Source organism: Aethalodelphis obliquidens, unplaced genomic scaffold, assembly GCF_003676395.1.
Source record: "Aethalodelphis obliquidens isolate GAN/ISIS:26980383/991018 unplaced genomic scaffold, ASM367639v1 scaffold95, whole genome shotgun sequence".
Taxonomy (NCBI): Eukaryota; Metazoa; Chordata; class Mammalia; order Artiodactyla; family Delphinidae; genus Aethalodelphis; species Aethalodelphis obliquidens.
In genome coordinates this window covers 1,824,817-1,849,678 of record NW_020838039.1, presented here as the reverse complement: position 1 = coordinate 1,849,678, position 24,862 = coordinate 1,824,817, and the positions used below count along the sequence as shown (strand labels likewise).

General features: G+C 40.2%; 1 protein-coding gene across 8 annotated transcripts in view; it reads right to left on the bottom strand.

Moving 5' to 3' along the window:
* Positions 1–24,862, bottom strand: part of SLC10A6 (solute carrier family 10 member 6) — a 48,993-nt gene extending 24,131 nt beyond the window's left edge. For 4 of the 8 annotated variants that reach the window (XR_003430613.1, XR_003430614.1, XR_003430611.1 and 1 more), the window contains exons 1-7: positions 24,342–24,771; positions 13,864–13,982; positions 12,205–12,293; positions 9,039–9,214; positions 7,023–7,180; positions 5,294–5,435; positions 3,286–3,428 (exon numbers count right to left, since the gene is read on the bottom strand). Coding sequence is in view for 3 of the 8 variants with exons in the window: in XM_027095888.1 (XP_026951689.1) it covers positions 5,689–5,906; positions 7,023–7,180; positions 9,039–9,214; positions 12,205–12,293; positions 13,864–13,982; positions 24,342–24,754 (1,173 nt within the window). In the remaining 5 variants the exon portion in view is untranslated. Of the gene's footprint in view, positions 1–3,285; positions 3,429–5,232; positions 5,907–7,022; positions 7,181–9,038; positions 9,215–12,204; positions 12,294–13,863; positions 13,983–24,341 lie in introns of those variants that run through there. The other 4 variants (XM_027095889.1, XR_003430612.1, XM_027095888.1 and 1 more) reach the window with 4 other exon arrangements.

Below are 24,862 nucleotides of genomic sequence, written 5' to 3'. Positions count from 1 at the left end.
GGGGAAGGGTAAGCTGTGACAAAGTGAGAGAGCGGCATGGACATATATACACTACCAAATGTAAAATAGCTAGCTAGTGGGAAGCCGCCACATAGCACAGGGAGATCAGCTCTGTGCTTTGTGACCACCTAGAGGGGTGGGATAGGGAGGGTGGGAGGGAGGGAGATGCAAGAGGGAAGAGATATGGGAACATATGTATATGTATAACTGATTCGCTTTGTTATAAAGCAGAAACTAACACACCATTGTAAAGCAATTATACTCCAATAAAGATATTAAGAAAATTTAAAAAATAAAAATAAAGTCTATCTTGACTGATATAAGTATTGATACCCCAACTTTCTTTTGTTTTCTATTTGCATGCAATACCTTTTTCAGTCCCCTCGCTTTCAGTCTATGTGTGTCTTTTGATCTGAAGTGGGTCTCTTGTAGGCAGCATATATATATGTCTTTTTTCTTTTTAAATCCATTCAGCCACTTTATGTCTTTTGATTGAAGCATTTAGTCCATTTATATTTAAAGTAATTATTAATAGGTATATACTTACTGGCATTTTGTTCATTGTTTTCTGGTTGTTTTGAAGCTCTTTTTTGTTCCTTTCTTCTTCTTTTGTTCTCTTCCCTTAGAATTTGATGATTATCTTTAATGTTTGGACTCCTTTATCTTTTTTGTGTGTGTATCTATTTTGGATTTTTTGTTTTGTCATTCATTACCATGAGGTTTAAATATAACAAGCTCTGTACACACATATATATATAAACCTATATATACATATAAATTTAAGTTGATCTCAAGTTCAAATGCATTGTAACAGCCCTACATATTTGCTCCCTCTCCCCACATTTAATGTGTTTGACATCATATTTCACATCTTTTGGTTTTGTGTATCCCTTAACTAATTATTTTGGATATGGATGATTTTAATACTTTTGTCTTTTAACTTTCCTACTAGCTTTATAAGTAGTTGATCTACTACCTTTACTGTATATTTGCCTTTACCAATGAGATTTTTCCTTTTGTAATTTTCATCTTTCTGCTGTGGCCTTTTCTTTTCCACTTAGAGACATCTCTTTAACATTTCTTGTACAGCTGATTTAGTTGTGCTGAACTCTCTTAACTTTTAAAACTTCTTTGTAAAACTCTTTCTCTCTCCTTCAAATCGGAATGATAGCCTTGCTGGGTAGGGTATTCTTGGTTGTAGGTTTTCTCCATCACTTTGAATATATCATGCCACTCCCTTCTGGGCTGCAGAGTGTCTACTAAAATGTCAGCTGACAGTCTTATGGGAATTTCCTTGTATAAAACTAATTGCTTTTCCCTTGCTGTTTTTAAGATTCTCACTTTAATTTCTGTCATTTTACTTACAATGTGTCTTAATGTGGACCTCTTTAGGTTGATCTTGTTTGGGACTCTCTGTGCTTCCTAAGCCTGAATGCCTGTTTTTTTCTTCCCAGTTTAGGGAAATTTTCAGCTATTATGTCTTCAAATATGTTCTCTGCGCCTTTCTCTCTCTCTCTCTTCCTCTGTGACCCCATAATGTGAATGTTAGCAGGCTCGATGTTGTCCTGGAGGTCTCTTAAACTGTTTTTTTGTTTGTTTGTTTTTCTTTTCCTTCTCAGCTTAAGTGATTTCCTCTGCTGTCTTCCAGTTCACTGATCCATTCTTTCATATCATCTAATCTACTGTTGATTCCTTCTAGTATTTTTTTTATTTCTGTTCTCGTACTCTTCAGCTCTGTTTGGTTCTTTATATTTTCTAGCTCTTTGTTAAACTTCTCACTGTGTTCATCCATTTTTCTTTTGAGTTTGTTGAGCATCTTTATGATCGTTACCTTAAACTTTATTGGGTACATTGCTTATCTCCACTTAGTTTTTCTGGGATTTTGTCTTGTTCCTCATTTGGAACATATTTCTTTGTCTCTCCATTTTGCCTAATTCTCTGTGTTTGTATGTATTTGTATGTATTAGGTAGGTTGGTTATGTTTCCCAATCTTAGAGAAGTGCCCTTATGTCGGAGACATGCTATGGGTCTGAGCAGCACACTCCTCTCTGTTCACCAGAGCTATATGCTCTATGGGTTCCCCCTGTGTTGGCTGCATGGGCCCTTTTTCTATGCCAGGGCTGACTACAGTGGGCACGCTGTTAGGCAAGGCTGGCGCTGGCCTGGTTGCCTGCCAGGCCCTGCCTAGTGCGGTGGCTGCTGGCCCACTGGTGGGCAGTGTTAGGTCCCAGTGTGGTTGGCTGCACAGCCTAGAGACTGCCAAAACCAGTGCCAGCCCATTGGTAGACTGGGCAGGGTCTCAGGGCAGCTGGCTGCAGAGCCCAGGGCATCGCAGGACTGGTTCCAACCCGCTAGTGGGCAGCATATCATCCTTTTTAAGAAAGGAAACTGAAGTTCAGGGGGATTCTCACTTGCTCAACGTTGTCCAAATAACAGAGCTGGGATTCAATTCTAGGACTACCTGGCTTCAACACACAAGTCCTGAAGTGTCCTAGCTCAAGTGGATCACAACAAGTAGCCCTGGCAAAGACCGTGTTCTTTACACTCTGCTACCTCAAATATCCACCTGGCTCTTTTCCAAACACAGAGCTGGACTCATTCTGCTTAACGTTATTTCTCTGGCCCCCCCTTCTGAGCTTCACATAGGCCCTGCTTTTATGAATGCATGATTATTGAGATCAGTTAGAATACAATTTATTCAGTTAGAGCTTTTGTTTAGTTACATTCTTCTCTTTAAAGATAATGTGTGGCCTCCTGGACAACTTGACTATTTCTAGTTCTTCTCAGTAACATGTTTACATACCATCTCTGGAAATGGCAGTCTTCCAATGTGACTACTTTCAAACCCTTACATTGATTTGTGTTGTTTCTGTCTTAATGGATGGCTTTTGGTAGACTTCTCTCCAGACCTGTCCTGATTGTGGTAAATACTGACCATGCAGTTAATACTTCAGAATGGAACACTGGAATTTACCATTTTATGTTAGGTGCCTGTGTAGAGGAACAATTTAGAAATTCCTTTTTTGTGGATCCTTTAAAACTCACTCATGGTAATGCTTATTTTAGAACTGGGGCTCTCTGAACATATAATTCTACTATGTTCACTGCAGCAGTTGAGAATTAACAATCATGTCACACATGTGTGTACTTCTTTTCCATATAAATATACTTGTGACACCCAATGGGGCTCTTTGTGTACTACCACAAAGATGTCCTTACTTGTGAAAATACCATAATAATCATTGTCATTATATATATAACCCACAAGTTCTTGAGTATACTTACAAAATAAAATTGTAAAGCACTAAATCTCAGACAATACACTTTCTCACACTCCAAAATTTACAAATAGAAAAAATGGAACCAAATGGAGTCCAACAAAAACACATTATATAGGAAGTTATGTGATGAAGGTGGCATTTCATATCAGTAGAGAAAAGATGAATCATTCAATGTATGATGTTAGGACAATTAGATTCTTAACACGCCATAGAGAAAAATAAATTCAAAATGGAATAAACATGTACATATTTAGTCCAAAGTTATAGAGAAATATATGGGACATATTTTTAATAATGTCAGAATAGAGAAGGAGGATGGGTTTTATCTACTGACAGTATACACAGCAGCTAGTAAGTATGTGTATTAACCCCAAAAAAGAACTCCCTGAAAAGGGGCCAAATACATTCTCAAAGAGGGGTGGGTCCTTTTCCAATTCACAATCCACACAAAAGTATAAATAGTCTAACATTTGACAGATATTAAGGTCAAAAAACATTTTTTAAAAGACTAATAAAGTGGTATATATAAAAATATAAAACTTCCTTACAGCAAAAGAAATTATACAAAAATAAAAAGACAAACAAGTAGGTAATATATTGACAAAACATAGAACAAAGGGTCACTGTCTGTTTTATCAGTTAAAAAGGAAAAACTGCAATAGAAAAGCAGGCAAAGGGACTTCCCTGGTAGCACAGTGGTTAAGAATCTGCCTGCCAATGCAGGGGACATGGGTTTAGAGCCCTGGTCCGGGAAGATCCCACATGCCATGGAGCAACTAAGCCCATGTGCCACAACTACTGAGCCTGTGCTCTAGAGCCACGAGCCACAACTACTGAGCCCACGAGCCACAACTACTGAAGCCCATGCGCCCTAGAGCCCGTGCTCTGCAACAAGAGAAGCCACCGCCATGAGAAGCTCGCACACCATAAGGAAGAGCAGCCCCTGCTCGCCGCAACTAGAGAAAGCCCGCACGCAGCAACGAAGACCCAAGGCAGCCAAAAAATTAACTAATTAATCAATCAAAGGCCATTTCTTTAAAAAAAAAAAAAAGCAGGCAAAGTACATGAACAAGTAAGCATCCATGAAAAATACTCTGCTTCACTTCATTGTATAATTTTAACAATGCAACTTTAAATGAGGTATTTTCACAAAGCAGAATGATCATTCTTAAGACTGGTGTGGCTGTGGAAAAACCAGACACTCTCAGGCACTGCTGAACAGTGTTGCCAGAGAGCTCACTGCCCAACATTTTAATGTGCCATCAGCCTGGTTGCACATTTTCAAGTCTAGAAAATGATCCTACAGAAACACTTGCATGAAGGCACAAGTGTCTGTAGCGGCACCGTAACACCAAGTTGAAAGCTATCTAAATGTCCATGACTAAGGGATGGTTAAATAAATTATAGACCTTTCATGCACTGGAATACTTTACTTCTGTAAAGCCACTGTTCTAAGGAATGAGGTAGGTCAACATAGACTGCCATGTAAAGATGCTCCACAATATTTCATGAAGTGACTTATGAAACAGTATATGTGGAATGATCTCAATGTTTTTTGTTTTTTGTTTGTTTTTGGTTTTTTTTGCGGTACACGGGCCTCTCACTGCCGCGGCCTCTCCCGCCATGGAGCACAAGCTCCGGACGCACAGGCCCAGCGGCCAAGGCCCACAGGCCCAGCCGCTCCGCGGCATGGGGGATCCTCCCGCACCGGGGCACGAACCCACGTCCCCTGCATCGGCAGGCGGACTCCCAACCACTGCGCCACCAGGGAAGCCCTCAATGTTTTTAAAATGACATAATGCATAAATGTATATTAGAAGAATATACATTGTGTCTATCTCTAGGGAGTAAAAATATTAACTTCAAGTGTTCATTAAGTTCCCTTGAGGCTCGTGATTACGTCTATAAATCTAAAAAGATTTTCAAGCCCTTAAAAAAAACAATCATTTGAGAAAAGACCCCATTTTTATAAGAGCTGTATGCTTCCTCCCCAATGCCCCAAAGGACTTGCCCAAAGTCGAGAAGTCAAGTGGGTCCAGACTCTGTCCTTGCCCTGCAGTATGAGGTGACATCTCCTCTACACAGAGTTCTAACTCTTGTGAGGTTAAAATTCACAGTTTGATGACTTCACGTAACAATGGGGATCACTCTTCACTGTATGGGAAGACAAGAACACACAAAGTAGCTAATAAATCTGTTGTGTAAACCCCCAAAGAACCTGAAATAGGCAGAGCATATTCTCAAAAGGGGATCCTATGACAAATCACAGTCCACACAGAAATATAAATATGTTGACATCTGACACGCAAACATTCCCATAAGCCCTGCCAACGAGATTCACTCATCAGCTCTGCACTGTCTTTACTGGCCACTGAGGAAGACAGGGACCAGTCAAGCCAGCAAACCCCTACTTGGCACATGAGATCTGGCCAGTTGGCATGACAGCCCTGTGGAGATCCATGGGCCCTGATGGCCCAGGAGTTAGAGCACCTTCTTCATTCACCTCCAAGAAAGCACTGGTCTCTTTGGGAGAAGTGGATTTCTTCTTAAAGCGGGCTTCTACCCTTAAAGTGGGGTTCTTTATTCTGTGTTTGATCTTCAGTGTCCTCTTGTACATCTTATATGCTAGGTGTTAAAACATACCAGTATTAAAAATCACTTTAGCAAAGACTATAATTTGGTGACATTGTGCACTTGTCAATACTTTGGGGGTTTGTTTGCTTTGGATCATATATGTATAAACACACAGGAAAAAGAAGGGGAAAAGAAAAAACTACAGAGCAAAATAATTCGGTGTATCAAGATGGCTATTTCTGTCTGGAATGGACCTATTGTGATTGAGACATTCATCAGGTGGCTGACAGCTTGTCCGTCCATCTGTCCGTCTGTCCATCCAACCATCCAGTCAGTCAGCAACTCCTTGGAGGGCTTAATATGGGTCAGGTGCCCCCCCGGGTGCTGGGAGGTAGCTAGGAATGGGCCAAGCATACTCCTTCCATTACAGTCTCACCATGAGAAGAAATTAGAACCTGGATTTAAGACCAGGAGTTTTATTCTGCTAGACTTTATCTTGTGGGAAAATTAAACCCCAAGTGTTCCTTATATTAATTGTCTGTAATCAGTATATAATTAGTTATATCAGTAATCATTGAGCCTTACGTTCTGTGACAATAAAAAATTTACAATGGCCAAGATTAAAATATACGTATGTTTGTGTACATATCTATCAATCTATATATTTTAAATTTACCTTCTGTGAACCTACATAATGACTGCCTGCAAAATGATGTGGTTTTGGCTGTAGGGATAGATAAGCATATATATTTTTAAATATCTGTATGTATTATATTTCATAGTGAAAAAACATTTCACAGACATTCAGCACAATTCTTAGTCACATAAGTACTGTGAAATAACATTTGGAAGACTTACAAGGCTGTTAATAAAACATGACAAATGTATTTTTGAGATAAATAATTGTTCATGGAGAGTTCTGATAGTGCATTGTTTTTGTGAAGATTGTTTATAATTATAAGCTCACTTTCACAGGTTTTTAAAAATATTTTTCTGTGAAACTTCCACTTGTGGCAAAAGATCTTGTTTATACATTTTATTTTCCCCAGAAATGTCAGGCTAAAAATGTATCATAAGGGCAGCACATGTATATTCAGATTGAAAAAGGAGTTAGTAAGCTGGGTGAACAATTTTCAGTCAAGTCCACTCAATGGGGGCTTTACCTACCTGCAACAATGAGAATCCCATCCAACAGCTGGAAGAGTCCATAGGCCAATGGGAAGCTAAGCATCTGGACTAATTGCTCGGCAGTGAAAGATAGGTGCAGCATGGTGATGCACATCTGAATATTCTGAGCTCCAGTTTCTAAGGAAATCGTCCTGCAACTACCAATGGAAAAATTTTACATACTAGCAATAAGGACTATTTTTAAATTTTACGTATAGCGATAAGTGCAAGCTATGAACTGAGATCACTAAAAATGTTTATCCATTCAATAATTATTTGCTGAGTGCCTACTCTGTAGGTGGCCTCTTGAGAGGCACCTCTGAATAGGGCCCTATGAACCCTGCCCTGAGAATCTGGGTGAAAAGACAAGATATACACATAGAAACAGCACAAGACAAAGTATGATCGAAGGTCAGGGAAATGCTGTAGAAATTCAGAAAAGTGTCATAAATGGTTAGAGAAGGCTTCACAGAGGAAGGGTGAAACTAAAGAATGGAAAGAGTGAAAGAGGCATTTAATGTGGGGAAGTGATTGAAATTAAAGTTCTGGGGACACGTATGAGCTTGGCCTATTCAGTAAGCATTGCTTATGCTCTAAGCCAACCTGCAGGGAGTGGAGGATTGAAGGAGATGAGAATGGAAAGTTGAGTCAGACACAAAACAGTATAAACACTTGAAAATAAACATAAAAACCCTACATGAAAACAAAATGTCTAAAACGGTTTCTTTGGTGAAATGGTTTAGTAATAAGTTTTTTCTACTTTCTCCTTTTCTATATTTTATTCATTTTCTAATTACAAAAAAAAAGAAAAGAACAGAAGAGAAAAGAAAAATAAACCTCACTTGAAAAAGAAAAAGCAGGGGGGAGAAGAAGGAAAACCTAGGCAGGACCTTGGAGGCTGGGTTAGGCAGTTTCATCTTCTCCAATTTATTGAATACAAAGGGCATCTTGAGGCTTTTACAGATGGCAGAAGAGAGGAAAGAGACGTTTGATAAACCGGCTTCTCTTTGCAGACTGGACTGGGATGTGGAGGTAACAAGGGTGTGGAATGTGGGAGTGAAAATATCGTCACTAGTACAGGGCAAATTCAGTGGCTCTTATTTTATTTCTAGTCACCCTGTTGCACACTACAGTTTCTCCAGACCACCCTCACTTCTTTCAGAGCCCTGTCCATAACCTGACAAGATTAAGTGACACAGCTGAACCTCACACCTGGACCATTCACAAGGCAAATGCAGCATCTCAGTCCTGATCTTTCTCAAGCCATCAGGTGTAGAAAAAACAGGATTGCTGACTACACTTTGCCATAGGAATACCTTCTCTCCAGATCCAATTATATTTCAACTCCTCAACAGTCCATGTTCCTAATTACAGTCGTCCCTCTGTATCTGCAGGTTCTATATCCACGGATTCAACCAACCTCGGATCAAAAATATTTGGGAAAAGAAAAATTCTACAAGGTTCCAAAAAGCAAAACTTAAATTTGCCATGCAGGCAACTATTTATATAGCATTACATTAGGTATTATAAGTAATCTAGAGATGATTTAAAGTATATGGAGGATGTACGTAGGTTATATGCAAATACTATGCCATTTTATAATAGGGAGTTGAGCATCCTTGGATTCTGGTATCTGCAGGGGGCTCTGGAACCAATGCCCTGCAGATATGACTGTACTGACCTAAGGCCCAAATCTTAAGTCCACCACATTCTGGCTCTATGACCTTGGTCAGGTTACTTAAGCTCCCTGAAGGGTTTGCTCATCTGTAGAATGTAGAATGAGATACCCAGAGTATCTGCCCCTCAGACTTGTAGGAAGAAGGAAATGAGATACCCTTGGCAGAGCCTCACCAAGTATTTGGTTACCACCCTAAATGTTCCCCAAGTGGACAACACCACCCACCTTGTATGTCAAAACTCTTTGTGCTTCCAGACATAGCCAGGCAGCAAAGCCTGTCAATGGCAGTGTGTTTAATTTGTCCTCCTTATAAAAGTTTATGGATAATTTAACTGTACCTCTGCCAAGATTGGTGGGTAAGAAGTGCCAGGAGAAAGCCTGTGACATGGCCAATCAAAGGAAAGATGAAGCTGATGGTCAGAAGAATGATATCTGAATTCCAAGATCCTTTCGCCAGCACCACACCAGCAACTGCAACCACCAAAAGGAGGACCCCACCAACAATGGCTCCAACCTAAGGCAAACCAATAAAAGAGGCACAGGTAAACATCACAGTCTTTTTGCAAAGTCTATCACTCCTCCAAAAGCCTTGGAACCTAGAAGGTTTTAGAACAAAGAGAGGACTTAGAGACCACCAAATCCAATCTCATTTTACAGAGAAGAAACCTGAGGTCCAAAGTGGTCAAGTGACTTGACTGAGCTAGATTTGATGAAGCTCAACACAAATCTAAGTCTTCTTATTTCATGATCAGTAACTTTTCCTCTCAAGTGGAGGATTCTGCCAGAAGGATTGGGTAGTGGAGTTTTTCGTGGATAGGACAAATTTGTGAAATAAGTGAAAATTCTGATAATAAGCATCCAACACCTCTATACACAACCTTGCAGGCCCCGCACTGGTAACCTCTTGCCTGAGATCTGCCCTGCCTGACCATCCACCACTCTCTCTCTACCACCCCTTCAACCACCAATGACTTCTTGACTGCTCTGCTCCCTGTTCTTCTCTCCTTCAAATGAAATTTACCCATTCTTCATTAGACAACCTGAGCTAATATTAATGTCAAATGAGATACTATTGAAGATACTGATATCTTCTCCCAAATGAATACTGTCTCTTGCTTTTGTTGTTTAATAGAAACAAAAGAAAAGATCAACAAAAATTTTTCCCAGTGGTCAGAGTTTTAAACCAGATAAAGAGGAAGCAAGACCCAGAATATGTGGGGGAAAGTCAGGATCTTGGCAAGCTCCCATTCACATCATGTAAACAGCAAACTATGTGCCCAGTTCAGCATCAACCTTGATTTGAAGTGATTCAGGGTGTGGAGAAAGACGGTCATGGGGAACCGAAACAAAATAAAAACAACCCAATGTACCAAAGATGTGTTCTGGGATCATTTTTACTGCTCAAATACAGGGAAAGACTGGGCCTCTGCCTAATGGGAAGATGCTGGAACTCTGATTGTAAAAATCCTCGGTCAACTTTCTACCATATTATTAAATATTTTCTGCCACAGCACCTCTGGAATAGCCAAATGGGTTTTTTTTTGTTGGTTTTTTTTTTGTTGGTTTTTTTTATTTGGGCTGGGCTCAGCTGGGTAGTTCTTTGCGGGGGGGGGGGGGGGTTTATTTATTTATTTTTGGCTGTGTTGGGTCTTTGTTGCTGCGAGTTGGCTTTTCTCTAGTTGCAGTGAGCAGGGGCTACTCTTCGTTGCAGTGCACGGTCTCCTCATTGTGGTGACTTCTCTTGTCACGGAGCACGGGCTCTAGGTGCACGGGCTTCAGTAGTTATCACATGTGGGCTCAGTAGTTGTGGTGCACGGGCTTAGTTGCTCCGCGGCATGTGGGATCTTCCCAGACCAGGGCTCGAACCCGTGTCCCCTGCACTGGCAGGAGGATTCTTAACCACTGCGCCACCAGGGAAGTCCAGCCAAATGGTTTTTACTTTGCTCTTTACAGACATACAGAAAATGTATCTGATTTCTCCACTGACACTGATGGTCTAGTAGAGGATCTGGAAACATCAAAATCATTATTTTTTTGTTAGATGCCCTTTTAAGAAAGTACTCCAAGATAGAGTACTTGAAAAGTAAGAGGTTCCCATGATCATACTCTCCCCTCCTGTTTTGTAAACAAAATTATAACCACATGCTGCCACACTGGAAATTTTCTCCTACTGAAATAACAGTAAAGTCATCATGTGCAATCCGGACGCACAGCATCTAAGCCCTCCTCCAGCTCCTGTGTCCAGCTAATCTGTCTGCTTGTCAACCTCTCTTCTCGTTCTCCATCTCATCGGAGGACTAGAGGGAGTTGTTCAGTCTTGTGCCAAACTGGGGAAGCAGCATCCATTCGTGCAGGCAAATGGAGTGGCATGTTCTGTCAGGTAGAGCCAAACATCAAGAGCTTAAACTGAACCAAACCATAAACCCCAAACTAAAATGAACTGACATTTATTTGCCAAACCTCCAATCAGCTCCAAACATCTTTTTTTACAAATGCAAAAAATAACTAAAACATTTTTTAAATCTTCATGAAAGCAGTATATAATAAAAGTATATATCTTCTAAAACAATACATAATCAGAAAAATGGACAACACCCTAGGAGATGGACACCATTGTTGAGAACACCTCCTCTCAAGCCACATAACTTTTTTTTTCCATCTTTAAAAACCTCTTTTATTTATTTTTTTTTTAACATCTTTATTGGAGGATAATTGCTTTACAATGGTGTGTTAGTTGCTGCTGTATAACAAAGTGAATCAGCTATACATATACATATATCCCCCTATCTCCTCCCTCTTGCGTCTCTATCCCACCCCTCTAGGGTGGTCACAAAGCACCGAGCTGATCTCCCTGTGCTGTGTAAGCCACATAATTTTAAAAGCCATTTAACAAGGACATTGGCTTGTTTCCCCAGCAGCCAAAAGACAACCCTGGAAAGTCAAGAGGAGGTAGAGGGTTCCAGCTCCCATCATTCCAGGGCCAGACTCCTCAGTGCATTCTGGATGATTTCATTCTGACAGTTATTCGTGTGGTCAACAGCCCTTGTTTGTGTGTACAAACTCCATCTTTAGAGGCTCACCCAGGAATGCTTCTGAAAGACAGCCCTTCATCCTGCTGTTCCAGGAAGCCAGCCACACTCATAAACAATGGGCCCCATTTCATGCAGATTTGAACAGCCTTTGCTTGAGAGCACCTGTGTGAAGCCTTGTGAACAAATGGGTGCTCTCTGGCCACACGCAGGCCTAAGCTTTTCTGTCACTAAAGCACGAGTTCCATGCTTTGCAGGGTGTCATAAGCCTCAGTGTAGGGGCCCATGGGAGTGACAAAGCAAGGCTTAGAGTGGAGGAAATATGGTGGCTGGATCCAAAAATGCAGGACACATAAATAAAATTGCTAGGTGTGGGGCCGTGTCTGACTGGCCCCTTTGTTCTGGTCATTGCCTACGTCTATTTGTGAAGTCTCTTGATTCTGAAGTGTGCTAACTGTCCCATGGAGTTGCTTACCTTAAGAATAATTTTGGATTGTTTTGGCCACCTATAATTCACATAGACACCAAAGGCCACAGGAATGGTCAGGCACACAAGGGTAATTCCTGAAGAGAAGAAAAATCTGTCAGATGGTATCCCCTCTCACCCTGACCACCCATTTCTCAACAATTTATGTCTATTTCAATTAGATAAAAGCTTTAATTCAAGATGCATTTTATTTCTGCATCCACTTCCAAAAAAATGTTTGTTAATGTTTAGAAGACAATCTTTGAAGGGTATATGATACCACTGAATGCCGTCACAAACAGTCTCTCATTTCTCTCAGAATCCCTCAACAATCACATGGAATTTTAGAGACAACTGAAAATGTAAAGATTAGAAAACAGGAGGACCCTTTTATGTCTGCAAAATTCTTTGGTTGCTGTGTATGGGGTCACCACTCTACAACTATAGCTATTATTTCTCCATTTGAAGCCAATGGGTGATTTGCTTCGCAAGGGAAAGAATATCTATTACAAGACAAAAACAGCATTTGTTACAGAAACCAAAGGAAGTTCTTATATTTCCAAGTGTAGCCAGGTAACCCAAAGGCAGGTAGAGAAATACATCTTTTAATTAACACAAGTGACTGAAGACAGGCTCAACAGAGCAGAGGTCTACTTGCCAATAGGATCCATACACTGACATTTTTTAGTGTTACTTTCCAAATCTGCTCACTTGCAACACTAGCTCCAAAGTCATGTGAGTTGCTCATATTTGGGGCTTTAATTGTTTACAAGTGCCTTTTAGAGTATATTATTAAAACAGAATATATTAAATAATTTAGTGATAAGAAAAAGTTGCACATAAAATCATGATTTCTAAATTAAGATTTCACTCAAATTTTACAAATTCAGTGGGCTTCATCTGTTATCAGGACATGGCTCTATTCATGGTTCTGAACTATAGGCCATGGGCTGTAAGCTCTCCAAGTGATTACTTGAGACTCCAGATTGACACTTTGGAGTTTATGAATCATGGTTTCTACCAATTCTCCAAAGACTCTGATAAAACCAGAATAGACATATTATCTCACCAAGTTTTTCTTCCAATCCTAGTGAGTCCACAGAGCTCTCAGAGTTTAAGGAGATAATGAAAGAGCTATGGGTGTGGTTGTGACATGTGGCTATGCTTTAATACTCAATAGGAATCATTTATGTTGATCAGTAAAGAAGTCAAGACCACAGGTGATATAAAAGGTGGGGCTGAGGGAACTAAGATCTCATTAGAGCCACTGTGATTCAGTTCACCTGTGGGTCATAATGAGTCTAACTGCTTTCTAGTGAATTATATAAGGGTTGTTTGGTTTTTTTAGTAAGTAAGTTTTCTGGCTTTGTTTTCAAAAGTGAACCGTTGTAGGAGTTAAGAGCTTGGACTTTGCAGTCAGTTTCGCGAGTCAGAATTCCAGTCTGCACTTACCAGCTGCATGACCTTGGTCGAGTTACTTCACCTCCCTAATTCTGAAAATACAGGATATGGGACTGGTAATAGAATCTGTACTGTAGGGTTATTTGGAGAATTAAATTAGATAACATATTTAAACCCCTGTATAAAGGAGACACATAGTAAACAACAGCTATTATTATTACCATCACCATTACTATTACTATTTCATGTCACAAGCCCAATACAGACCTATGTTCTGATATGGAATGGTGAGATTCTGCTCAAGATTCCAGGACAAGGTGTAGAGGTAAAGGCAGAGTGGCATCATTCCCAGGGCAACCACTGTGGAACAAGTTGTCATACTGATGCTGAAAGTAAAATTAAGTAGATGCTTAAGAGGGAAAGTTTGAAATGAAGAATTTAGTCCTTACCAAAAACAACTCCTGGGGTACAACTTCTTAGAGATTATGTAGGGTAAGTTACTTGAAACTGTCTCCTGTTTTATTATTCAACAAATGATGACTGTTATTTGTGGTCTAGAAAAAGATTTCCTGCAGTTCTTGCCATCTATCAATTAACTCATATTTTATGAGCATTTACTCGTCCTAAACATTCTGCTAGTCACTATAAGGATTCATTTTTTTCCTTGTACAGTTCTTTATTGATATATAATTCATAGACCATGAAATTCATTCATTTTAAAGTATCTTTAGTATATGTGACTGTACTATTCTATTTCCAGAATATTTTCATCACCCCAAAAAGAAGCTCCACCCCATTAGCAGTCCCTCCCCATTCCCTTCTCCCCCCAGCCCCTGATAACCAGGAATCTATTTTCTGTCTTTATAGGATTTTGTCCCTATCTGGGTGATAAAACCAGCAACAAAATCAATCAGTAAAATTAGGGGAAATAAGGTAAATGGAAATGAGATATTCTTCAGGCCAACAAAATACTTACGTTTAAATCACTGGGAAAAATTACACAATCTGTTTAAGCACATACAAACTGTTTATAGACACGATTAATGCTGCTCTACAGATGAGGTGAGGCACACGGAACATTATACAACACAACCCAGGGGTAAAGCAAGTGTTTATTCCCTTCAACACTAGGCTTCAAGAGTCTTGGAAGGTTTTAATATTCATAGTTTAAATTCTCACAGCAGACTGCCTTGCACATAGTATATGCCCAACCTGTGTTAACGGTACAAATGGCCTAGAAACTGAGGCTCACTACCTCCCAGCCCAGCGAGGAGGGGAAGGAGACCCTTCGTAGGACTAAGGTCTGCTGCAGAGATAGCAAGGGTCCTCCAGCACTTGATCAGGCCTGCAAGTTACACATCATTCTTCCTCATAATATGAATCACCAATGTTTCCATCTAATTACCCTGTCTATAAAATAATCTGTCTGTGATAACTTTGACATTTTCTATCAGAAGAATGTTTATATTCCCAGCAAAGCAGCAACCATTATATTTCAATGATATTAAAAATACTCCTTCTGTACTCTCAATCACTGCTGGCGAAATGAGGACTTCCCTGGTGGCGCAGTGGTTAAGTATCTGCCTGCCAGTGCAGGGGACACGGGTTCGAGCCCTGGTCTGGGAAGATCCCACATGCTGCGGAGCAAGTAAGCCCATGAGCCGCAACAAGAGAAGCCACCGCAACGAGAAGCTCGCACACTGCAACGAAGAGTAGCCCCCACTTGCCACAACTAGAGAAAGACCGTGTGCAGCAATGAAGACCCAACGCAGCCAAAAATAAATAAATAAATAAATTTATTATTTTTTTAAATGCAAAATGGCACAGCCCCTGGAGGGAGTTTGGTAATATCTAGCAAAATTACACATGTGTTTACACTTTGACCCAACAATCTCCCATCTGGGAATCCAGCCCAAAGATGCACTGTCAAATATTTAACTAATTGGTGACCCTTTCAGAAAACCAGACTTAGGTAATTCACAAATATTTGTATATATCCCTTCTCCTCTTTGTTTTCATTTAAACAATCCTGTTTCATAGCTGCTGTTTAGAGAACAGAGGCTTTGTTGTTTTCTTTTTAAAGCAACTTACTCTGCAGCTTGGTTGCTTTTGTTTTTTTCTCCACTTAATATCATAGGCATGTTTCAGGGCAACAGATATAACAAACTCATTTTTTTTAAAAGAACTGCAGAGTACAACATAAATATGCCATAATTTCTTCAATCACTCCATTAATGCTGAAAAAATTGTTTGAGTTTTCTTTCATTATAAGCAATGTATTAAACATTCTTACATATATTTCACTTGAAATAATTCTTCTCTTTATGTAAAATAGATTCTCCAAAGTGGAATCACTGTGTCAAAAGTTTCTGTTTTTTATTTTAATAGATACTTCTAGATTATTTTCAAAAGAGCTTGTTGCATTTCGCAATCTTGCCTGCACTGGAGGCAATCAATCCCTTTTAATTCTCATGAGAACATTGAAAACTGCATCTCACTCTTCTTTTGTTATACACCTGACTCTCTACAAGGTTGTGCTTTCTTTCATGTTTATTAACCTCTTGGATATCCCCTCTCAACAGCCTTTCTTGTCTGATTTTTCTTTTCTCAACCTGTAGGAGCTACTTTAAAATTAGGGTACATATCAAATGTAATACAAATATTTTTGCCAAGGTTATTTTGTATTTTTACTATGCTTATGACTTTTGCCGTAATAAATAACAGTGAGATAGTCAAATCTGTCCATCTGTCCTTTTTTTTTCCTGGTTTCTAAGTTCCTTGCCTTGTTAAAGATTTCCCCCTCTCCTGAGGTTATTCAAATATTGCCCCCACTTTTTACTTTTTCATAGGTTTATATTTTACATTTATATCTTTAACTTATCTAAAATTTTTATTGTATAAGATATGAAACTAATCTATTGTCTTTTATATTGAGAGCCAAGTGTGTTAAATTTTCCAAATAAACAATTTTTCACTAAACTGAAGTGCCAACTTCATTATATATTATATATACGTTCAAGTGTGTTCAAAATGTCCTTGTTTCCTAAGCAAATATCAGACTGTTTTAATTATGGTGTTTTCATAGTGTATTTTTGTATACGACAAGCAGACACTTCCACGTAAATCTTTCTTTTCAAACTTTTCTGAGCAGTTCTTGCATATATTTCACTCCATATGAGATTTAAAATTATCTTATTCTATTAAGAATGCTTGGGCTTCCCTGGTGGCGCAGTGGGCTTCCCTGGTGGCGCAGTGGTTGAGAGTCTGCCTGCTGATGCAGGGGACACAGGTTCGTGCCCCGGTCGAGGAAGATCCCACATGCCGCGGAGCGGCTGGGCCCGTGAGCCATGGCCGCTGAGCCTGTGCGTCCGGAGCCTGTGCTCCACAACGGGAGAGGCCACAACAGTGAGAGGCCCGCGTACCACTAAAAAAAACAAAAAACAAAAAACAAAACAAAAAAAAAGAATGCTTACTTTGGGCTTCCCTGGTGGCGCAGTGGTTGGGAGTCCGCCTGCCGATGCAGGGGACACGGGTTCGTGCCCCGGTCCGGGAAGATCCCGTACGCCGCGGAGCGGGTGGGCCCGTGAGCCATGGCCGCTGGGCCTGCGCATCCGGAGCCTGTGCTCCGCAACGGGAAGGGCCACAGCAGTGAAGGGGCCGCGTACCAAAAAAAAAAAAAAAACAAAGAATGCTTACTTTGAGCAGTCTTCTTCCTAACTAGAGAGCAGATTAACGAAGAAAACCAGCTTGCCACAGCTCTCAAACCTTTGTATTCAAGAATAGTGTGTGTCTGGAACGCTTTTCCAAATTCCTAGTCTATGATAGTGCTACATTCCTGGCTCTTCATATCACCACATCCTGAAAGGAATTCCATATTACATCACTTTGATCTTGAACTTCTGGAGAACTAGCAGACAATTTTCCTCCTCTATGGCTATGGCTCAAACACCAGAAAGGTAAGATTCATGACTGTGGGAAGCAAAGTGTGAGATTATATCAGACTGATTCTATATCCTTGATTACATAGGTTACTACTTCTACCCTTTATACAACTTCACGCCCATAATGTTCACAGTAATGGTCAAGGAAGGCAACAGATGACCCTGGTGCTCTGCCAAGCTGGAAAAGCACAAGTGAACGTGTCTGAATGCATTGGATAGTCACACCTTTTGTTTTACTGCCATGAAATTCCAATGTAGCATAAACAGAGGATGTGGTCAACTGGGTCTCTTGGCTGTTCACATATAGGAAAATTGTTGGCAAAATCTGATTTCAGTATAACAAGATTCCACTTGCACTAAGAAGAATGGTGTCACCATCTGCAAACTATTACAGAGAATAATGGGACAGATTAAGCAAGTCTGGACAAACAGGTAAATCCTGAACCTCCCTTAAAACATGGAAATTACATATATATGCATTATATTAAAATGTAGTGTCGATAAGTATACCATTTTGCAATTGGGGTTTAAATTATACGCCTGTTGTTTTAGTTTGAAACCAATAAACTCAGGAACTCTGACACTCAAAACTATGAAAGTACACACTTGCTTCCCTACTGAAAAAAAACTTTTAAATTATCTAGGTAATCAGATGGACATGGAATATGCTATAAGATCAGATCAACAGACTTGGGCCTAGAGAAGAGTTCAAGGCCAGGTTTTCCATCCCTAAATATAAATGTTACTCCTGTCTGCTGCTTCTCAAGAACGGTAACCAGCATTTATTGAGCACCACCTGCTAAGTATCAGACCTCATTACATACATTTTCTCTTTTCGTCTATAAAACAACCCTATGGGTAGGTATTATTTTCATTTTATAGACAAGGAAATTATATATAGCATTATAGAAACACACTAAGTCACATGGATTCAATCTAAGTTCTGTCTCTCAAGATGATCTTCAGTTCTCCACTAGGCCCTGTCAGACAGATCTGAAGAATCTGAAGTCCCAGTTTCAGGGTTTCTGCTAAAGGATCAGGAGCTCCTTTAAAGTTCAAAAGTAAATTTGGCCACTGAATCCCTCAGGCTCTACCACCACCAGTGGTCAGAATCCTTTCTCTGCCGCTGAGGACACAAACACGTCCTCACAGAAGAATAGACCTCGTATAACAAAAGTTATCAAACTAAGAGTTCCCTGGTGGCCTAGTGGTTAGGATTCCAGGATTTCAATGCTGGGGCCAGGGTTCAATCCATGGTCGGGGAACTGAGATCCCACAAGCCACATGGTATGGCCAAAAAAAAAAGTTATCAAACTAAAGACAGTGGGAGCTGTCCTAAGTTGTACCAATAAACTGATTGTATTTCAAGAGAAGTTTTTGTAACACACACAAGCAATCAGAAACTTTCCTTCAGTCATTCACCCTCATCTATCAAGCCCCTGCCACCACCAGGCTGGCTCTAAGCATGCAGAGGAACAAGCCCCGGAGGAGCTCAGAGACCTAGTGAGGCTGAAAGTAGCCCAGCTACCGCAGTGTCCTCTGATAGATGACAAGAAAGCATTGCATATTTAGTGCTATGGGACAGAGGAGAGGCATCTCTGCCAAATAGTTTCCAGAGAAACACTAAAAACTGGGGTGGGAGAGGGGGATGCTTAGACTTTATAATTTGCTTTTCTTTTCCTATTGTCACAAAATACTTAAAACTTAAAAAAGCCTCAGATCCATTTCTGGATTATACCCAAAAGAACTGAAAGTAAGGACTCCAACAGATATTTGCACACCCGCGTTCATGGAAGAATTACTTACAATAGCCAAAAGGAAGAAGCAACCCAAGTGTCCATCAATGGATAAATGGATAAATAAAATGTCTTATATGCATACAATAGATTATTATTCAGCCTTAAAAAGAAAGGAAATTCTGACACAAGCTACAACATAGCTGCACTTTGAAGACATTATGCTAAGTGAAATAGGCCAGACACAAAAGGACAAGTGTTTTATGACTTCACTAATATGAGATACCTAAAGTAGTCAAATTCATAGAAACAGAAAGTAGCATGGCAGTTGCCAGGGCCTAAAGGGAAGGAGGAATTATTGTTTAAGGGATACAGAGTTTCAGTTTGGGAAGATGAAAAAGTTCTAGAGGTGGATGGTGGTGATGATTGTACAACAACGTGAATGTACTTAATGCCATTGAACTGTACGCTTAAAAATGTTAAAATGGTAAATGTTATGTTATGTATATTTTACCACAGTAGAAAAAAGACACATGACACAAATGAACTTATCTACGAAACAGAACAGACTCACAAACATAGAGAACACACTTGTGATTGCAAGGGGGAAGTAGGCAGGGGAGGGATGGATTGGGAGTTTGGGATTAGCAGATGCAAACTATTACATGTAGAATGGATAAACAATAAGGTCCTACTGTAGAGCACAGGGAAATATATTCAATATCCTGTAATAAACCATAATGGAAAAGTAAAAGAAAAAGGGACCTCAGAAAGTCTAACCCAATGGTTTTACAAATGAGGAAATAGGTCCAGAAAGGTATGCTGAAAGACACACAGCTCCTTGAGCAGAGACTAAAACACAGGCCCCTGACACAGTGTTCTTTTGCCTGACCCATATATTAATAATAATAACTCATACAGCATTTTGTGCCAGTAAGACTCTGAGCACTTTATATATATTAACTCATTCAATCCTTACAACAATCCATGAGGTAACTTATGTTTCTCCCTATTTTAGAAGTGAGGAAACTAAAGCATAGAGAATTTACGTTACCTGCCAAGAGGACCCAGCTAGTAAGGGATGGATCTACTTTCTGGCTCCAGACTGGTGCACTTAACTATGACACTGTACTGCCAGATCTCAGTTTTCATGTCCTACTGTCCAAGGCAAGAATTCTGTCCATCCTTAGTAGATTGCAAAAATGTCCCCAGTTCTTTCTCCTGCTCTTTTCCATGCCCTCTGCACTGTGACTTTGCAGCTCACCCCATGGAGAGGCAGAATCTACTTCTCCAGTCCTTGTATCTGGGCTAGCCTTGCAATTTGCATTAGCCACTGGAATGTGGTGGAAGTGATGGTGAACTGCTTTCAAGCTCAGGCCTCAAGAGACCTTGTAAGCTTCCCAGACACTGTCATGTGGTTAGGTCTAGGCTAGCTGGCTGGAGAATGAGAGGCCACAGGGAGGAGAGCCCAATTGTCCCAGCTGAGGCCATCCAAGATCAGTCCACATTTAGCCCGTCCCCGGACATGTGAGAGAGCCCTGCCAAGATCAGCAGAGCTCAGTCCAGGGGCAAGATAATTTTAAGGCTCTTCATACATGTAGGCCAACTGTTTTCCAGAACCGTTATAATGGATGATTGGAAGAGACAGATCAGGCCAGCTGTTGTTGCAGCCTGTGAAGACAATGGGCAAAAGAAAGTTGGAAAAGTGCTGGGTATGCTTAAAGAACAGTTACTAGGGACTTCCCTGGTGGTCCAGTGGGTAAGACTCTGTGCTCCCAATGCAGGGGGCCAGGGTTCAATCCCTGTTCAGCGAACTAGATCCCACATGCTACGACAAAGATCCTGCGTGCCACAACTAAGACCCAGCACAGCCTACATAAATAAATAAATAAAAATAAAATCTTAAAAAAAAAAAAACAGTTAATAGTCCATTTTGACCAAAGACCTGTTATGCTTAAGGGTTTAATGGTAAATAAACCTGCAGGAGTCAGTTAGATCCAGCTTAGGTTCTACCCAATTTAACAGGTGTTGAGAAGCCTTTACATGTATAATATGTTCCTTTTCTCCTCACAATACCATGAAGGAAGTACTATGATTTCCAGTTACAGAAAGAGGTCCCAAGTCAGGATATAAAGACAGGCAGTCTGACCCCAGAGCCTGCCTTATCCACTTACTACAAAACCATGAAGGAAAGACTGAAGGTAGAGAGAACATTGAGAAGATACTGCAATTGGCCAAGAAAGAAACTGTGGTGCCTGACCTGAGGTGATGGCAGTGGACAGATAGGAAGCAATAGCTATGGGTGACATCAAGAGGGTGGGCTACAGTACTAGCCAGAGGACTGACTAAAGAAAGTGAAGCATGAAGGGGAGTCATGGGGTGGGGAGGGACTGCGAAGATGATGAGTCCAGGTGACTGGGAGGATGACTGGTGTCAGCATCAGATACTCAGAATGCAGAAACTGGTTCAAACATGTTGATTCTGAAACTCCTTGTTTGGTGTGAACGCATGGAGAACTGCAAGTAAATTGAATGAAGCACGGAGTTAAGGCATGAGAAACACATTTAGGTTTAGCGCTCATCTCAAGAGCACTAAATCTAAATTTCCTCATTTGTAAAATGAAGATGTTGTACTAAATGCTCTTGGATTTTATCCAGTATGAAAAACAAAATTTCTATCAATGACTGCCTAGTGAGTTTTGCTTGAGTTATTTTTGTTGGTAATCAAGTAAGAAAAACATAGTGAACTTGTAGATTGTTTCACTTGATAATACTGAATTTCCTATTTGCAATTTTTACTGAGAATTAAGATTTATTACTCTTGTATCTATAAGCTTTTGAAAATCTAATATTTAGTCCCCATTTTAAAATTTCATTTCTTAGAATTTAAATTTTATGCTTGTTTTTTGTTTTGTTTTTTGTTTGTGAGTCTCAAAATCAAAATTTTATAAGAAAAATGGGAAAGTAGCTAATATTTATTACATACCTACTATGTGCCTGGCATCCAACATACATATTTCCTCCTTAAAATACATCCTTGTGGGGAATAGGCAATTTTAACATGTTTTACGAATGAAGCTTATAGGTTAAATAATTTGACCAAAGTTAAAAGCTAATTAAGGGAAGTAAAATGAGCTTTATCTTTTATAGACTTCCTATTAATTGGTGTTTTTATTATAATTTTGGCTAATAAGAGATGAAGGTAATAAATGTTCTCTTTCCCAGAACAGAAGTGCTTGAGAACACTGCTTAACGATTTATGTTCCTGCTCAGAAGATCTAGTTGTGTTAATAAATGGCATTGAAGAAAGTCCCTAAATTTCAGGCTGATGAGAAACAGATGTGCTTTTAAATCTGAGTTCTGCCATACTCATTTGTAGCATTTGGCAACATACTTAACCAATCTGAGACACAATTTTCTCAGCTGTAAAATTCAGAATAATAAAAGGCCATTTACAAGGTTATTTTGAGAGCCAAGAAAGAAGGGAAAGAAAATACATGAAAGCATAGACCCCATGCCTGTCAGGGTACTTAATAACTATGTTTCCTTTTTCTTTCCAAAAACTTTCAGGCCCTGGAATTTATCACTGTTATATGGACTTTGTGTAAAGAATATTTATCATTTCCCAATTATTATGTTAATGGTCAACTTAATTGAATTTGAATTAGCAGTGCACGTTAGGGTTTTTTTTAATTTAATTTAATTTAATTTTCATACAGCAGGTTCTTATTAGTTATCCATTTTAGACATATTAGTGTATACATGTCAATCCCAATCTCCCAATTCATCACACCACCACCACCCCACCCCCCGCCACTTTCCCTGGGGGGGGGGGGGGTTAAATTAGCGATGCAAGTGATTCATTTCAAATCTTTGATAAGTGGGTAACTAGAAACATAGCCATATGAAAATTAATTATTGGTCTGTTTGGCATGAACCCATTAAAATTTATAGGTGAAATAAGTTCCATATGCTAAACATTCAGCACATGCAGGAAACTAGAAACCCATACCTGCAGCTGACTCACTAACGTCAACTCCCAGCACGGTCAGCACCTCTGATTCATTCATTGTATAATAAATCTCAACTAAATGACATACACATCGAACAGAGATTTAAATTTATAAGTAGTTCTTTCTCTGGGCAAAAGGTGAAACAGCTTGTTCAGAAGTAAGCAAAGATTCTAGAAAGACCACTGTTTTTAGCCCTGTCATTTTCTCCAGTTGTGACTCCTCTGTTTTTTCCTCAAATGCTCTTTTCCCCATCAAAACAAGTACTCCAAAATACCTGTGACTAATTCAATCTCATTAAAATGTAAATGAATGATAAAGCTTAATGTTTCCTGGGGTATTTATCTACACCATAATTGGAAATAAGGTCACTGGCTTAAATGAAAGGAATGAGATTCTAGTAATGAATGTTAAACATCTGCAAAACAACAAGAAAGAACAGTCTTAGTCATAAGTCTTTGTGTTGCTCCCCAAGTCAACTCAATAGCCACTTAAAACAGGATACATCTATCACATACCCCTAAAGCTCCCTTATCCTGTCCCCCAAAATACTTATCTCATAAAGTAGGTGCTCGGGCATCACTTGCTGATTAGAGCCATGAGGCCCTCATTCTGGTTATGCCGCTGCCACCACCACCACTACAATAGCTACCAACCAGTATCCTTAGCTTCCTGGGATTCTGAATCTATGTCCTGGGAGACTGTGAAACCAGGACTGTTGTTAAAGCCATCAGCGTGGGTGAGAATGAGTTCACGCCTAGGAAGGGCCATTGGGTGAGGAAGGAGACCTGCTTTCACTGTTGCATATGAACCCAACCCCTCTACTCAGAAAAGTAGTTGACAGTAAAACAGAGGACAATCACAGCAAAGTAAATTTTAAGTTCAGAAAGGAAAGTCCTTCTGGGACCAAACAAGTCTGTGTAAAATGTTTCCCAATGGAATGTCTACCTAGATTGGCAGAGTTTTTAACGTGAAGGTGTCAGTCCCCCCCATCCCCACCCCCATCCCTGGCAGAGTGCTATCAGGGGAAGACAGCTGAGCTTCCCTAGTGTAACTTACCTGAGATCCATATCTCCATCAACCCAGTAGGTGAAAATGTTAGAGATGGTTCCCCCTGGGCAGCACCCCATGATGAGGATAGCCATAGCTTGGACTGGCTTCAGAGAGAAGCTGATGACCAGGAGATAGGCAGTAAGAGGCATGAGCCCAAACTGGCAGAGCAGTCCCACAGCAATGCCCCAGGGTCTCCTGATGTGCGACCAGAGCCTCCGGATCTCCACAGAGCATCCCAAGGAGAACATGAGCAGGCCGGTCATCACGGCTGACACCACTGTGAAAACAAGTTCCAGGTTCCCATAGACCTCCAGCCCCACTGGCAACTCCTCCTCTGAACTGTTGGCAGGGCAGGCTGAGCTGCTGGAACAATTTGCTCTCATCTCCTTATTCCTTAAGGCAGCATTACAAATGAACATCTGCCGCGATGGCTGGGCAGGTCTATCCTGCCACGTTTTGTAATAATTCCAAGTCACACATGGAGGATCATTCCAATAGCTGTTGGCCAGTCAGGTGATTCATCCTAA